We start from the raw sequence: 16,313 nt of genomic DNA on the forward strand, positions 1-16,313 counted from the left end.
TCACTTATATCAGCGAGTCAAAATATCTTTCTCACAGTTTGACTTATAATGTTGTATTTTATTACAGTTCCCAAAGCCATTTTTTACTTACATTTTGCTTGTGAAGTGTTTATTTTAGACATTGCATGTGTATGCAACATATAATACAAATTCAATTAATTTACTTATTCATTTATCAATTAATAATCATGGTTTCAAAATGTGTGAGAACATACTGGGGTGGTCTGATGCTGCTTTAGTTTTGTGTAAATAAAATGCAGCATCAGAGCAGCCTTAGACTGTGCAGTTGCCATAACGGAGTATATTTTATTACACGATTATTTATAATGTGTTATTTGTAATGTTTTATCATTTAACATTTTCATTGATTTCATGCTTCTATATTTAATATTTAAAACATTAATTTTGTATTATTCACTTTTCATTATTTCTTCAAATGTACATCTACCATTCTCAGTGTCACATGATCCTTCAGAAATTATTCTAATATGCTGATTCAGTGTTCAAGAAACATTTATTATGATCATCAATGTTGAAAACAGTCATGCTGCTTCATATTTTTGTGGAAACTGTCATACATGTTTTTTTCAGGATTCTTTGATGAATAGAAAGTTTAAAAGAACAGCACTGGTTTGAAATAGAAATCTTTTTTAACAGTGTAAAGCTTTTTATTGTCACTTTTGACCAATTTAATTCAACAAAAAAAAAAGTATTAATTTCTTTCCAAAAAATCCTGAACTTTTAAACGGTAGTGTAATTTCTGTGTAAATGTGTGTACTGTATGAGGCAGTCTGTGTAATGTACCTTTAGTGGTATATGTGGTGTTTCATTTAAGGCAAAATTCAATTTCGAATCTATTCTATCTGTAGCTTCTCCCATTAATCTGCCAGCGTATCCTTACATTTTTCAACATACTTTAGTCACTTAAGTCTCTTCCTTCCCGTTTCCTTATCCTGTATCCATTATCTGATTGTGCCTCTAATGGGCGCTCTTAGTGGAGTCAAAGCACCAAATCCAATCTATCACAGCAAAGACTAAGCACTAAGCCCTGTGTCCAGCTATTGCTTTGGTGTCTGGCATAAGTTATTAACTGAAAAATGTTGGATGCCCTCTGCTCCACTAAATGACATGATATTAAATATTTATCAGGACTAAAATTAGATGCCCACCACTATCTATTAGTAACAGAGCTTGAGCTGTTCGTTTTGGTGGATTCTAAAGGAGAAAGATTGTAGAATGGAAACAATTATTTGCTGTAAACTGATGTCTGTACACTACTGTTCAAAAGTTTGGGGTCGGCAAGATTTTTAATTATTTTTTGAAGGAAATGAATATCTTTTATCAGCTAGAATTCTTTAAATTGATCAAAAGTGACAGTAAAAACTTGCTACTAAAAAATCTATCTCAAATAAATACAGTTCTTTTGAACTTTCTATTCATCAAAAAAATCCTAAACAATTTAGCTCAGTTTCACAAAAATATGAAACGGCACAAAAACAATAAGAAATGTTTTTTGAGCACCAAATCAGGATATTAGAATGATTTCTGAGGATCATGTGACACTAAAGACTGGACACTAAAGACAAGACTGGAAAAAATTCGTACCGACCCCAAACTGTTGTATTGAGAATCCTAGAGAAAAAATAAATGTCCTATAATTCAACTCACATTTGCTGCTTTAACAAAGCAAATCTAAGTGGATGTTTTATTCCCACTGGTCTCACTGCAGTAGGAGCTGATGGTTTATGTATGTGACGTTGTGCTTTAGCGGCTGCCTCTCAGCGTCAGCTATAGTTTCTATAGCTGGTGTTGTCTATAGCTCAGCGTCGGCTATAGCTGGCTATCTTCCATCCAACGGTTTAGTGTGCACTCAATAATCATGGTTTGTTAAATGGGGAGGGAAAGAGGCATAGCCCAAACCATAATTCAGTATTTACTCAAAAGCATTAGATAAAGCCTTATGAGCCCCATTAATTTAGATCCTCCTCTCTTTTAAACGGAGACAGATCAGTGTCTTAGGGAAAATTAGCATTTAAATGACTTGTGACCTGCAGCCTCCAGTCTACTTGCTGCAAAGACTTCTCAGCCATGAGAAATCCTGCTCTCTCCTTTATTTGATCTGTAGCTCAGAGTTATTTTCTGTGTGTGGATGTGTGGGTGTGGGTAAATTCATCCATTTATCTACACAGGTATATTTTCTTGTGTTTTTCTGTTGCTTCTCAGGGGAATCTCAGGTCAGCAGGGCAGATGAAGTTGTGCTGTTGTTTTTATTGCAGTCTGAGTTTAGGTTCTGTGATGCTGTTACTTGGATATTTTAAACTGTTTTCTACCCCAGATTTAATAAACCTACCCCGATAGAAGTAAAAATCTAAATAATCTACCTTTTTAATAAATGTTTTATTGCTTGGGGCTTCAAAAAAGAATGAGGATATTAGATTCATAAAATGTAGATGTGAAAATAAAACACCGTTATGTGCTGCCCTGGAAAATGTAGCAATTTCAGTGTCTCATATGACAGCTGATGACAAATCGAGTCTATTCTTACACAAAAGAAATCCTTTTTAATCTTTCAAATCTAAGACTGAGATGGTTTAGGTTGGTAACTCTGCCCTAGTCCTAATGCAATCATTTTCAATGGTTCCATAAATTCACTGACGACCTTCTGGGTAAGTCTTCTATTGAATGATTAGATCTCTTGGCAGAGGTTTCAATTAGCACAGTTGGCAGCCCACAGCTTGCAAATCAATCCAGTAAGCCCAGGCAGGCTTCACTGGCTTCCTCGATGCCGTCTGCTTTCAAATGGCTTCTATTTTAATGTTTCTCTTCTCTTTGTTCTCTTACAGTGGGGAAGACTTCCCTGATCACACGCTTCATGTACGACAGCTTTGACAACACATATCAGGTAGGCAGCTGCGGGCCGCTTGACGTCCTTGTCATTCCGTCACTCAGAGAGCTCAAAGTGTCCCTCCCCTTATTGTGCAACATCAAAGAGTCATTTCACACAATCTTCATAAAACACAATGGGCTGAGTTCAGTCTTTCAGTTGTGAGGACAATTCTTTCAAATTGATTATAAATGTTCAACATTATTGTAATGTTGTGTGGTTATTGATTCACATAAATGGTTTTGCGAAATTTTATTATTCATCTCCCCTATATTCATCCCCAATCTCCTCTGAATCAGCAGCAGCGAACTCATGTACGAACTGATTTTACCAATACCGTGTAGCGAAACTCTTGGTGAATGGTGAGCCAGATGTAAATTCAGCGGAAGCACTCTACAGGTTAATATAGACTGGTGTTGTTGAATAATGTGTTGGTGGAAAGCATTTCAAACATCGAAGTGTCGTCTATATGATGAGGTTCATATTTTTTAATTAAACCTGTGAGAGAGCTGGTATAGCGGAAAGGAATCCATCTGTGAGATTGATTTGCTTGTATATATGTATATGGGTGATTGTTTAATTACAGGAACTATTTTATCCCCTAGGATGATTTTTAAAGTCATCATACAATGAATTAATTTTTTCGTACCTTGTAATGTTTTATGAAAATGTCATAACTCCATCTTCCTGTGTAAACATCAGACTTCTCTCTGGTCAGATGTCCTGGACTTCTACAATCATTTAGTCCACAATTGACTGTACCTTACATTCATTTTAATAGCAACACCAACATTAAATTCCAATCAACAACCTATGGATAGAACCAAGTACCCACCCTACATTTTGAACTTTTTCAATAATGTTACACTTTGATATATACGTCACAATACATAAAAAAAAGATATATTTGATTATTTTTCATCACGACTTTAAAGAAATGAAAAAAAAAATCATTGTAGTTTTAAAGGTTAGTTTGTAATAGCTTTATATTTTTAGCTTTAGCTAGCATTTGAACTGCCTTGCTCTCGAGTGATTATGTTCACTGTTTTGCTTTAGAAACAGTTTCATATTAAGTCTAAATGGTAAATCTACTGTGGCTGATTGTGGCTGTCATAAGCTGCAAAATGCCAAATTTCCGAGCCGTGATATAAGCGAAATGCGGCCATTTTTAATAAGGGGAGGAACTACTCCATATGTCCCGCCCTGTCTTCCTGTTTCAGTGAAAATTATGCCAACATTGAATAATGCTGTGTGTTTCAAAGCAATTCAGGGGGTCTTTAATAGACATCTTGGATGCCATTTCTGCTTTGTGATGCGATTACTCGGGTCGTTGTTGCAGCAATTAATTTGGTATTATTGTGTACAGTTTTCAAAGTTTCATAAAAAAGAATCACTGTTCCTAATACTGCTGTCATTACCGTCACACCAAGGATTTTAGAGGACAATTGACTTTTCTCCAAGTCGTCAAGAGTATTTCAAGTAGTCAAAAGTGCGCTTCATTGAAAAATCACCCATTAATCTATGGCATTCTGTCAAAGTACTGTTATGTCCAAAGGTCTAAGACATCTGTATTAAAATGGAATGTTTCCATTCCACTTATCTGCATGGTTTATAACCCATAAAACCTGAAGGATGTTGAAATGATGTGAAAGTGTCGTGTTTTTTCAGGCTGAAATGCTCTGTAGGCTTGTGTCTATTTAGATGTCTTTGTGTTTGAGCTGAGTCACAGCTTTAGTGCACTACAGGTTCTACCTGTCACAATACTTCAACCGTCTGAGACATATGCATGATGAAAGCTCTCTGAAGTCTCTCTGGCCTTGATATTGCCTTTCTCCCTCTCTTTATATCCTCTCCATTCTACTGCATCACCAATTGTGGGCTCTGCATTTAAACTTTAGTTGGACATAGAGGTTGTTGTTTTTTTGTACATTTCTATGCCAAAAGAAAATCTAATCGGCAAACAAATGTGGATTAATATTTGTTATTTATCCAATATTGTTATTGGTTTGTTATATAAATGTGCTGTGTAAACAATTAAATCATTGACCCTTACAGTTTTCCTCCACACTGACACTGTACCAATAGCTTAATATTTAAAGAAACACTGAATTTGGAGTTAAGCTCTAACCAGCCCCCTGATTTTCACTTTCACAATGTGTGTAACGATAAGACGATGTTAGTGTCATAAACCAAGCATGCTGCGCTGCTACAGTGTCAAACTGTAATACGATTACATGAGTGCTTTGTGAACAGACTGTGTTGTGCTTTCTGACGAGATGATAGATTCTGGAATCTCAAATCCAGAGCGCTGTTTTACACCATGTGTTTATTCTTACTAAACTGATTTGTGTTTACCCATTGTAAACAGATGTTTCTGTATAGGCCGATTGTAAAGAGATATTATATCTGAGTTAATGACCTGATGCTAATTTCTTGTCAGAATCTATTAATTTGTTCAAAATTAAATTAAGATAACAATGTAACAAAAAGTAATGTAATAAACTGTAATTATTCACTGGCTGTCTTGAATACACATATTTTATGATAAGAAAGAAGTCTTTTAAATTCTCAGATAATTTGATCTTTGTAGAGCAATGCAAGGCGAGTTCAAGTTGTAACATGTGATGTGGTGCAACTCCACAAAAAATTATATACATTTATAATAAAGGCTGTACTAATATGCATATGACAATAAACTTGAACTGAATAGTTGTAAAAATATTTTTCACCTTGAACAATAACTTTTTTTTTAATGATTAAGGAGTGTACGCTCACATTTTTGCTTGGTTACACCACATGACAGTTTAACTTTTACTTCTACACGGATACATTTTTTTCCCAAAACCATATAAAAACAACATTAATAAAAGAGGCAATATAGTGTTGGAGGTTTCATGCCTATATACAGTATGCTTGGCCAATCTTCACAGATTTTACATTCCATCAGTATGAAGGTTGAATTAGCAGAGCAATAGCACAGCTGTACATAAAATATTCCAATCCACACAATATAATGGGAGACATATCAGAGCTATAACACAGCTGCCCAACTCACTGCTGAATTAAATGCGCACCTTGACTCTCCTGTTTCCACCAAAACTGTTGAGCTTCACAGAGTCAATATTCATGATTGGGCTGCTATATAGCCAAACCTTTGGTCTCTCGTACCAATGCCAAATGTCGGTTTCATTGGTGCCAACAGTGTAAATCTTGGGTTGTGGACAATGTGAAAGTGAGTCCACCTTCACTGTCTTTCCCATATCCGTGGGAGTTACGATGTGGAGAAGTCCCAAAGAGTATTAACACCCGGACTGTTGTGTGCCCAGAGTGAAGCACAGGGTGGATCAGTGATGTTGTGGGCTTCAGTATCATGGCATTCCCTGCTGTGCTTGATGGGCGCATCACTGCAAAGGACTACCGAACCATTCTGGAAGACCATGTACACCTAATGGTTCAAGCATTGTCTGAAGGGAGTGCCGTGTATCTGCATGATAATGCACAAATGCACACACCAAGACTTTTGACAGAATGGTTTGATGAACATGAAAGGGAAGTTGAACATCTCCCATGGCATGCACAGTCACTAGATCTAAATATGTTGTAGCCACTTTGGGACAAGTCAGAAAATATTTTCCTCCACCAGCATCACATAGTGACCTGGCCACTGTTCTGGAAGATAAATATAGCTCAAAGTCCCTCTGGCAACTGTGCAGGACATGTATCTGTCATTCCCAAGAGAAATTGATGCTGTATATTGGCTGCAAAAGGAGGCCATACACTATACAAATAAATTATTGTGATGTAAAACCAGATATTTAATTGTCCAATATATATATATTATATAAATATAAATTATATTATATAAAGTCAAAAGTTTGGGGACAGTAAGTTTTTTTAAGAGGCACTTTTATTCAGCAAGTAAGTTGATCAAAAGTGACAGTAAAGGAATTTATAATTCTACAAAAGATTGCTATTTCAAATAAATGCTGTTTGTTTGAACTTTCTATTCATCAAAAAATCCTGGAAAAAAATTCACAGTTTCCACAAAAGTAGCAGCACAACTGTATTCGACACTGCATATAATAAGAAATGTCTCTTGAGCAGCAAATCAGCATATTAGAATGATTTCTGAAGGACCATGTGGCACTGAAGACTGGAGTAATGATGCTGAAAATTCAGCTTTGCATCACATTAATAAATTACGCATAATAACACATAATAATCACAAAATACATTACAATACATTCATATACATAAAAATACATAAAAAAAATACATAAATACATTACAATAGAAAACAGTTATATCAAATTATAATAATATTTCACAATATTACTTTTTTTTTGTATTGGTGATCACATAAATGCAGTCTTGGTGAGCATATAAGACTGCTTTCAATAACATTAAAAAAATCTAACAGACCCCAAACTTTTGTTTAGGTCATGCTATGTATTTAGAATAGCCTTCTCAGAAGGTAAACCTTTTACTTTTAGTTGTTTCATCACATTAAACTGGGATAGGAGAAAGTTCTTTACAATCGAGAAATGTCACACATCAACTTGAACTATTTTCATTGTCAAATCCATTCCTCAAACGCAGGAGGGATCACAGGCATTCAGTGAAGCTGAGATTCCAGAACCTTGTTTCAGACCAATGACTGTGACCATGCTGTGATATTCATTGTTTAAGTTGTTCATTGATGACAATTGAATCTGACTGAAACCAAACAGTTCCTTTTGTCATCTGCATATGAATAAAATATATTGCCTCATCAGTGTCACCTTTGAGAAGTAAAAGGCATCTTAATGAGCTGTGACTCTCTACTGTTACACTGGAGAGAGGAAGGGATATTAGCTCTTTTCTAATTTGCATATTCTTGAATAAGCTCAAATCAAGCTGCTCCTCAACATTGAGATTGACCTTAAGATGTCTGGCAGTGGGCTTTCATGATAACATATGCCAGAAGAGCAGAGAGCATCACCCCCGACTCCTATCATCTGTCAGTCTTCTTCTCTATGCAAAATGAGAGAGACACATCTGCATATTTATGCCTTTCCATCTGATGTGGATTCATCGCTGTTTGAGTCGTTGTTAAATCAGGCATTTGGAGAGAAATGTGAGCAGACAATGACCATTTAGAACAAAAGCTCCTGTTTTTCCCTTTAGACCTCAGCTACCAGACACTCTATTTGGAAAATAAAAGTCATTCTTCCGAAATTGTTGCTTGCAATTTATGTTGATGATATATAAAATCATCAAAGAATCATAACAAAATATCCCAGAGGAAAATTCCTTTGCTCAGAGGTTGCTCTGTCATAAATCAGTTATGTGTTCTCAGTTATATTCACGTATCAGCTTGTTTCTCCTAAAATTTCTTATAAATTAAACAATTGTTGCGTTATTCATTTAGCCAGGTTCCGTCCTATTCCAAAGTCCTGTCTCCTCTGGTGGTCCCTCCCAGCTCTAAGTCTCTTGTGTCTCTGCTGGCCCCACCAGATCCAAGAGTTTCCTGCATCTCTGTTGGTCCCGCCCAGCTCCAAGTCTCCTGTGTCTCCACTGGTCCCACCCAGCTCCAAGAGTTTCCTGCATCTCTATTGGTCCCGCCCAGCTCCAAGTCTCTTGTGTCTCTGCTGGCCCCACCAGATCCAAGAGTTTCCTGCATCTCTGTTGGTCCCGCCCAGCTCCAAGTCTCCTGTGTCTCCACTGGTCCCACCCAGCTCCAAGAGTTTCCTGCATCTCTGTTAGTTCTGCCCAGCTCCAAGTCTCCGGTGTCTCCACTGGTCCCACCCAGCTCCAAGAGTTTCCTGCATCTCTATTGGTCCCGCCCAGCTCCAAGTCTCTTGTGTCTCTGCTGGCCCCACCAGATCCAAGAGTTTCCTGCATCTCTGTTGGTCCCGCCCAGCTCCAAGTCTCCTGTGTCTCCACTGGTCCCACCCAGCTCCAAGAGTTTCCTGCATCTCTATTGGTCCCGCCCAGCTCCAAGTCTCTTGTGTCTCTGCTGGCCCCACCAGATCCAAGAGTTTCCTGCATCTCTGTTGGTCCCGCCCAGCTCCAAGTCTCCTGTGTCTCCACTGGTCCCACCCAGCTCCAAGAGTTTCCTGCATCTCTGTTAGTCCTGCCCGGCTCCGAGTCTCCTGTGTCTCCACTGGTCCCACCAGATCCAAGAGTTTCCTGCATCTCTATTGGTCCCGCCCAGCTCCAAGTCTCCTGTGTCTCCACTGGTCCCACCCAGCTCCAAGATTTCCTGCATCTCTGTTGGTCCTGCCCAGCTCCAAGTCTCCTGTGTCTCCACTGGTCCCACCCAGCTCCAAGAGTTTCCTGCATCTCTGTTGGTCCCGCCCAGCTCCAAGTCTCCTGTGTCTCCACTGGTCCCACCCAGCTCCAAGAGTTTCCTGCATCTCTATTGGTCCCGCCCAGCTCCAAGTCTCCTGTCTCCACTGGTCCCACCCAGCTCCAAGAGATTCCTGCATGTCAGATGGTCCCACCCAGTGTCCCACCCCCACCTCCACTGGCTCCCGTTAACTCCTCAGCTCCTCAGGATTTGCCTTGGGCCTCCCGGTCCCCAGCTCCGCCTTGGTGTGACGATCCCCCAGCTCTGCCTCTGGCCTCAGAGCCCCGGACTCCATCTCCACCCTCCGACCCATCGGCTCCACCTTGGCTCTATGCATCCTCGTCTCCATAGTGGACCATCATCCTACTGGCTCTGACGGGCTCCCTCGTCCCTCTGGCTCTGCCTTGGTTTGATGTCCCCCTAGTCGCGCCATGCGATTCCAGGTCCCCGGCTACACCTTAGTTCTCAATCCCTTCAGCTCGTGTGCATTCGTCCTGGCTTTGCCAACCCCTTGTCCTCCTCCAAAGCCCCCTCCTTCCCTCCACTGTTGGACATTCAATTACGTTGCCAGGATGTGCCTTCCGGGAGGGGAGACTACTGTCACGTTTATGTTCTGTTTTGGCTTAGTTTTGTGCTGCTAGTTCCTGTGTTCATTTCCTGTCTTCCTTAGTTGACCTAGTTTTCCAGTGTGTGCCTATCTGTTACCATAGTAACCTATTGTGTCCACCTGCCCATTGTTATTTTCTCGTCTAGTCCTGTGTAGGGGAGCGCGGGGTGGACCTTTTACATAGTTAGTCAGGGTCAAGCAGGTTTTGTTTCCGGTTATTTTCTCTCGCTGCCAGAAGACAGTCTCCCGCTGATTTGTGGAAAGTTTTAATACGATTTTGTGAAGATACTGGACAAAGAGTGTTTTGACACCATGCAAGTAAATTTTTTCATCATACGTTTTTTTTTTCTTCCGGTTTCTGGGTTGGGCGTGTACGTCACCAAATCTAACTTTATATTACCTTAATCACTGTCTTGTTGGCTAAAACATAGCACCATTTTGAAACATGTCAGCAACTGTTAGCTAGGCTTAAAATATTTTTTACACAGCGGGGTTAGTTGTAGCACAGTGTTACAACTAAGCCGCCAAGTGTACAACGATAATGAAATGAAAACAGGGAACCACTTCACTTTTCAGGTTTGAGTATTTATATTTTTATTTTGCCACATTTAACTTTGTTGGACTTTCACAAACAATGTTGGAATTTAAATGTCAAAGTATGATTTTTTTTTTTACATTTGTTTACTATGCATTGATCACTTGTTTATTTATTAACAATATAGCCTATAAGAATATAAGAATATAGTTTTTCATGCAATAAACCCTTTAAAATTTTATTTTAAGCTAGTTTTTATTATTATTACTGTTGTTATTATTATTATTAATGATAATTTAGCATGCAGCTGCCACACACAAATATAATTCAAATTGCAATTACAATATTTGGTCATTTTATTTATTTATGTATTGCAAAACTGTGCAGCCCTTTCCTATATCTCTATCCATGATATTGATCCATAATAAAAGGATGATTGGATGAGGGATAGATGTATGGATATCTATCTATACAGATGTACAAACAATATCAACCTATACAGATAAAATAGTACTGAATTATGTGTGTTACACACAAGTGTTACAACTAACCCCTCTGTTACAATTAACCCCCGCATATGGGGTAAGTTGTAACATTTGCACTTCTGTCACTTTCAGTGCAACTGTACGAAAATGGTAGGTCCTAGAAAAAAACTTTAAGTGTTCATTTGTAGCAGAGATGTGTATGTTGCATGTGTAAAAAAAAAGATTAATCTAACTTAATATTTTTTTAAATAATTGAGCCAAAACCAAAATGTGTTAGATTGTGCCCCCCTCTCTCCTATATATACTCCATTTAGTTCAGTCTCTTGTCGGTTCTTGTTGACATTACGTGTGGTTTTCTGTTCTTCTGCATATTTGTATTATCTGAGTAGTTTATAAGACTAATTCTTGGAATTTGATATTCCCTTCGTTTGATTGAACCACGCATTTACACTGCATCACTATTACACAACCTATTTGATTTCTTGATCCATGATCCAACAATAATTAATTTGTTTGGACAATGCTAATCACAAAGAATGAGCCATTAGCTTTATTAAGTGTACTGTCTACAATATTATTGAAATACAGCATTAAAATGTAAACAACTCAACAAAACCATCTTTTCTACCATCTCCTTACATTCAACTCATTGGGTATAGGCCTATCTAGTTTCCTTTTGGTAAATATGACTTTGCTAGGTCATGAGTAAAATTCCAGAAACATTTTCTTGTAGAACTCCTTGCTTCAGATGGGTAAAAAAAGTCTATTTTATGCCCTCTTAAAACGAATAGCTGTTGAAATTATTATATATATATATATATATATAGAGAGAGAGAGAGATAGATAGAGATAGAGATAGAGATAGAGAGAGAGATAGAGATAGAGATAGAGATAGAGATAGAGATAGAGATAGAGATAGAGATAGAGATAGAGATAGAGATAGAGATAGAGATAGAGATAGAGAGAGAGAGAGAGAGAGAGAGAGAGAGAGAGCAGCACAGCACAGCAGGAGGCTTCAGGTCTTCTTTCTTTAGTAGGGCCTGTGAGACGTTTCATTAGAAAGGGCTGATCAGTCAGCTGTATTAAACACACACTACATGTTTCACTGGGGCTTTAAGTCATCCAGAAAATTCCGGAATGACGCATTCTGCCCTGGTTCTAGCACAGTTTTTCTTTCCAACTTTATCGTATAATTGATTTGAGTACAGAAAAAAGTGTGGGTAAGAAACAGAGCAACAAATTTAGAAGAGAATTAAGCGAATGAACAGGAAGAGTAGACTGACTGCCTGTCAAAAAATCAGCGTGACTTGCTGAGTTTGTAGTTCTTTTGCTGTGATGGCTGTTTGGCTGCAGATGTGAGATTTGGACATGCTACTAGGGTCCAGTGGGAGAACTGTGCTGTCCTGCCTGACTGAGTTGCCACTCAACACGGTGCACTGGAGTGTGAGTTTTCTGCTCAGCACAACCAGGGAGCAGAGAAGACACAGAATCTTAATTTCAAAATCTAGTGAGCTGCTTCTGTAGACAGTATCATAGGCACACTCTTGACATGAAGGCTATTCCAAAAATTAAGCACCTCCTCCTAATATACTTTTTTTTTTTTTTGTCCAAATTCTAAGGCGGCATTAAATATATCTTCAAAAAAATAATGCAATCCTATCATGCATTGCGACTGGCTTGTTTCAAATAACAATTACAGACTTGTTTATAGAGTATTGCACGTTCTTCTCATGTCACTTTCATGTGAGAAGATCATTATGACAAATGAAGTTGCAGCTTATGTGTCACATTCCAAATCTGCCATTGAGATTCCATTTCAGTTAGAGTGCTTAGTAAACAGCTGTCTAGGCAGTCCCTAAGCACTTCCTCTTGGAGCGTTAAACTTCGTCAAGTGGACAAGGGAAGTTTATTTGGACAGACCCTCGACCCCTCGATTTGGACAGAGAGAGCGAGTCTACTCAACATGTACACTTCAGGCAGATCCACAGACCACAATGCTTGTGATGTCACAATCTAGTGTATGATATTGATGTGTGATGTATGCGTTATTTTGACATTTAACCACATTTAATACATGTAGTTACCTTAAGCTGGCTGTTTTTTGACACCGTTATAGTTTATTGTATTATTGTTATCGTTTTTGTTTGTGTATTTATTTATATTTTATATTTAATGTAAATATATTCATATATTTGTATAATATTTATAATAATATTAATAATATTATAATATAATATAATTACTCATATTTATTAATAATATTTGTTTATATTTAATTACATTTTTTTATCAACCCAAGCATAGATGCAGACCTATAGAAAGAATAAAACAAATTCATTAAGAACAAACTATAAACAATAAATCAGCTCCATATCGGATTCCAAGTGATCAAGGGCTTAGGCCATGGTGTTCCATTTAAACACATTTCAAGGGTTCCGCTAGTAGTGGACATTCGTGCAACTTAAGCAATGACGTACATGCGAGTGAACGAGATGGAGGGAAATTAGCGAGGGAAGAGAATAATTTTTTTTACTTAAACGCAGCCGGTTTTGGAACAGAGTGAGGGAATTAAAGGACAAAATGCTTTGTTAATCTTTATTCACCCAAGTATTAAAGCTTATTGAAGCACAAAGCAGTTTCTCCTAAGGGATTTATTTAGCAGCACCATAATTTGTCCTAACTTTATTCTCAACAACAAATCTATTTGTCTTTATTTATTTATTGTTAGGTAAAAGACAGTTTATTCAAATTAATTTCTGCTGTTAAGGTTTCTCTTTAACTGCACATTGTTATATAAAGTTAGCCATTTCAGTCTCACAGACCTTACAAATTACAAATAATATTGTATCAGTTCTCAGTTTGAATTGGATTTAACTGAAAGTTATTGCTTTAGAGTGAGTCAAATGTACTTTCAAACATCCCTTTAACTGAATTAGTGAGTCATTAAACTAATTCAAACTGATAAATTGTGATTTCTTTTTGTCAGATTCATTAAAAAGAAACAATTCAGATCGGTAATTCTTTAGTGAATTAGACTACACAGATCACACTGTTTGCATGCTATTATTGACAAATTCAATAACTTAACTAATTTTTTTTTGCTTTTCAATAGCAGTGCAGGCAATCCTGCAAAAAAAAAAATCATTTGGCAAATACTAAATTCAGACACTTTTGCTAGTGATTAAAGCACCATATAGTGTTATTATTTCCTTTATTGTAAACAGGATAATCACATTGAGATATTACTATCTCTTCTTCCAGTGAGACCTGGGGCCGTATTCACAAAGAATTTTAAGGATAAAAGTAGCTCCTAACTGGCGAATTTGGGAGCAACTCCTAAAAATAATCGGCGTGTCACTCCTAACTTTAGAACTCCTAATTTTTTTCACTAAGAGTAATTCACAAAGCATTTTAGCCCTAAAAGTAGCACCTAAGTCTGGGACAGCTTAAAAGAAGTCGAGAGGACTTCTAACTCACTAAGACCTATTTACAAAGGGTTGTAGCGCGTAGGCTATACCACCGCCTCTCGCAGTCGTCCGGGGTCCGCGACATAAGCGGTAATGCTGCATTGATCTGCAAACAAATCCTCTCCCATGTCTCACGCTTAGTTTGGCTTGATATCCCAGTGCCGAATTTCCCTTTTATTATGTTTTTTTTTTTTTTTTTTTTGCACCAACTGGGCCAGCAGCAGTAACTGATCCTGCGTCCAGTTGGGCTTTCTTTTCCGTTTTGGCGAGTTCATAATCCACCGTCATTCAACTATTACATTACTTCAATAAGAGCAACATTTCCTTGCTTTAAGTAGTCTATTTAGGCTAATATGATGTCAATTAACCAAGCAAGTGTTAATGCAAGTGTCGTTTTTCATTATTAGGCAAGTGGCGGTTTTCATTGGGGTATTAGGCTACCTTGATTTAATTTAATTTAATTCACGACTTTTCTCTCTCTCTGCCTTTTTAGAATTACACTTCACTGGGGCCTGCACAAACATGTCATTATATATGCATTTCGATGACATTACTATTATTATTTTGTGTAGGACACAGACATATTTAGATGTCGTAATTCCATGATTTGTTGCGTCTGTGTTATGTTCCGCATGATGGCCCTGTCATCTAACAACCAATCACTGTAATCATTGCGAGGAAGCTCATGCATGAGAATTGACGTCATCCATAGCACCAAAGATTCACTCTTAGTTTAGGAGTTGTCATTTTCCTTACAAAGAGTTGGTCTGAAAGGCATTGTGAATAACTTTTAAGAGAAAACTCCCAGCTAAAATATTTTAGTGCGATTTAGGAGTACTCCTAGTGGTAAGATAAAATTCCTTGTGAATACGGCCCCTGGTCAAGATGGCAGCACATAAAGTTTCACACACAAAAATAACAAAATAACAATACAAAATTTGACACATTTAGGAACAAAATAGATAGAAGCGAATCAAGAAAAACAATTACAAGTATTCTTTAAAATATTGTGCAAGAGACGTTTAAAAGTGGTCAGGGTTGGAAGTGCATCTAAATTAAGTACATTTTGCAAATCATTCCACACCCAGGGACCATAAAAAGAAAAATCACATTTACCACTGATGATACTGTATAACATCCTATTGGTTTCAATTCATTGTAACTGTGCAAAACAACCACGCAGGGCATTGTGGGACTGACCGCAGATTGGAGAAACTGTTGAGAGCAGTCAAGAGCATCAAAAAGTTGAATGCAAATGTCTGGTAGAAAACGTTGTGCGGCAGTCAATCGTTGTGAGGTGTGGGTGCGTCTGTCATGAGCATTTTAAAATATGCCAATAGTGCTGGAGTTTCTGTTGATTTAGTGTGCAAATCATATTGTTTACATATTAATATATTTCAATCAGATTTCAAATGCAGGTTAAATGCTTTATCTTTGTGTCTAGACTGTTAACAAAAGTGTATTAAATGGACTCTTTATCTTTACTTTGGACATTCTGGAAAAAAGCTAGCATCTTTCCAAATCTATGTGTATAAATGTTGATTCCCTTTCGAGGGACACTTTTGTGTTCACAACACAGCGTCAGCTTCTGTGCCTTTGTCCTTGTCTATTTATTGTTTGTTTGTCCCGTAGGAACAAAATAATAATATTATCATGGCGACAAAGCAGTTTAGGTCTTCTGTTCCCCCTTGCTCTTGTTGTCTTACTGGTGGGTATACACGTGATCTTTGTGTTATATGCCTGTGTTACGTATCTGATTGCATTTCGAGGAAAGTGGTCAGGCTCTTTCCCCTCGTGGTTCAGGTCCCACGTCTGCCAATGCGGTGTGGCGGCTCAGATCATGGGGGTCGCAAATGGAGCTCGCAGAGGAGCTTGAGACTGACCTGCCCCTTTCTCTGCTCTCACCTGCGGGCTCTAGCACATTCACTCGAGATCCGGAAGCCCACTCCACGGCTTCTTCCACCCCGAGTGAGGGCCCGATGTTGCCGTTATATAGCTCTGAGT

At 38.0% G+C, this 16,313-nt stretch overlaps 1 protein-coding gene across 2 annotated transcripts in view; it reads left to right on the forward strand.

Moving 5' to 3' along the window:
• Positions 1-16,313, forward strand: part of rab6ba (RAB6B, member RAS oncogene family a) — a 128,882-nt gene that overhangs the window by 47,610 nt on the left and 64,959 nt on the right. For both annotated transcript variants that reach the window (XM_056246320.1, XM_056246319.1), the window contains exon 2: positions 2,844-2,902. In XM_056246320.1, coding sequence (XP_056102295.1) covers positions 2,844-2,902 — 59 coding nt within the window. The remainder of the gene's footprint in view (positions 1-2,843; positions 2,903-16,313) is intronic.

The sequence above is a fragment of the Rhinichthys klamathensis genome, unplaced genomic scaffold (assembly GCF_029890125.1).
Source record: "Rhinichthys klamathensis goyatoka isolate OS25496 unplaced genomic scaffold, OSU_Roscu_1.1 h1tg000036l_1, whole genome shotgun sequence".
Taxonomy (NCBI): Eukaryota; Metazoa; Chordata; class Actinopteri; order Cypriniformes; family Leuciscidae; genus Rhinichthys; species Rhinichthys klamathensis.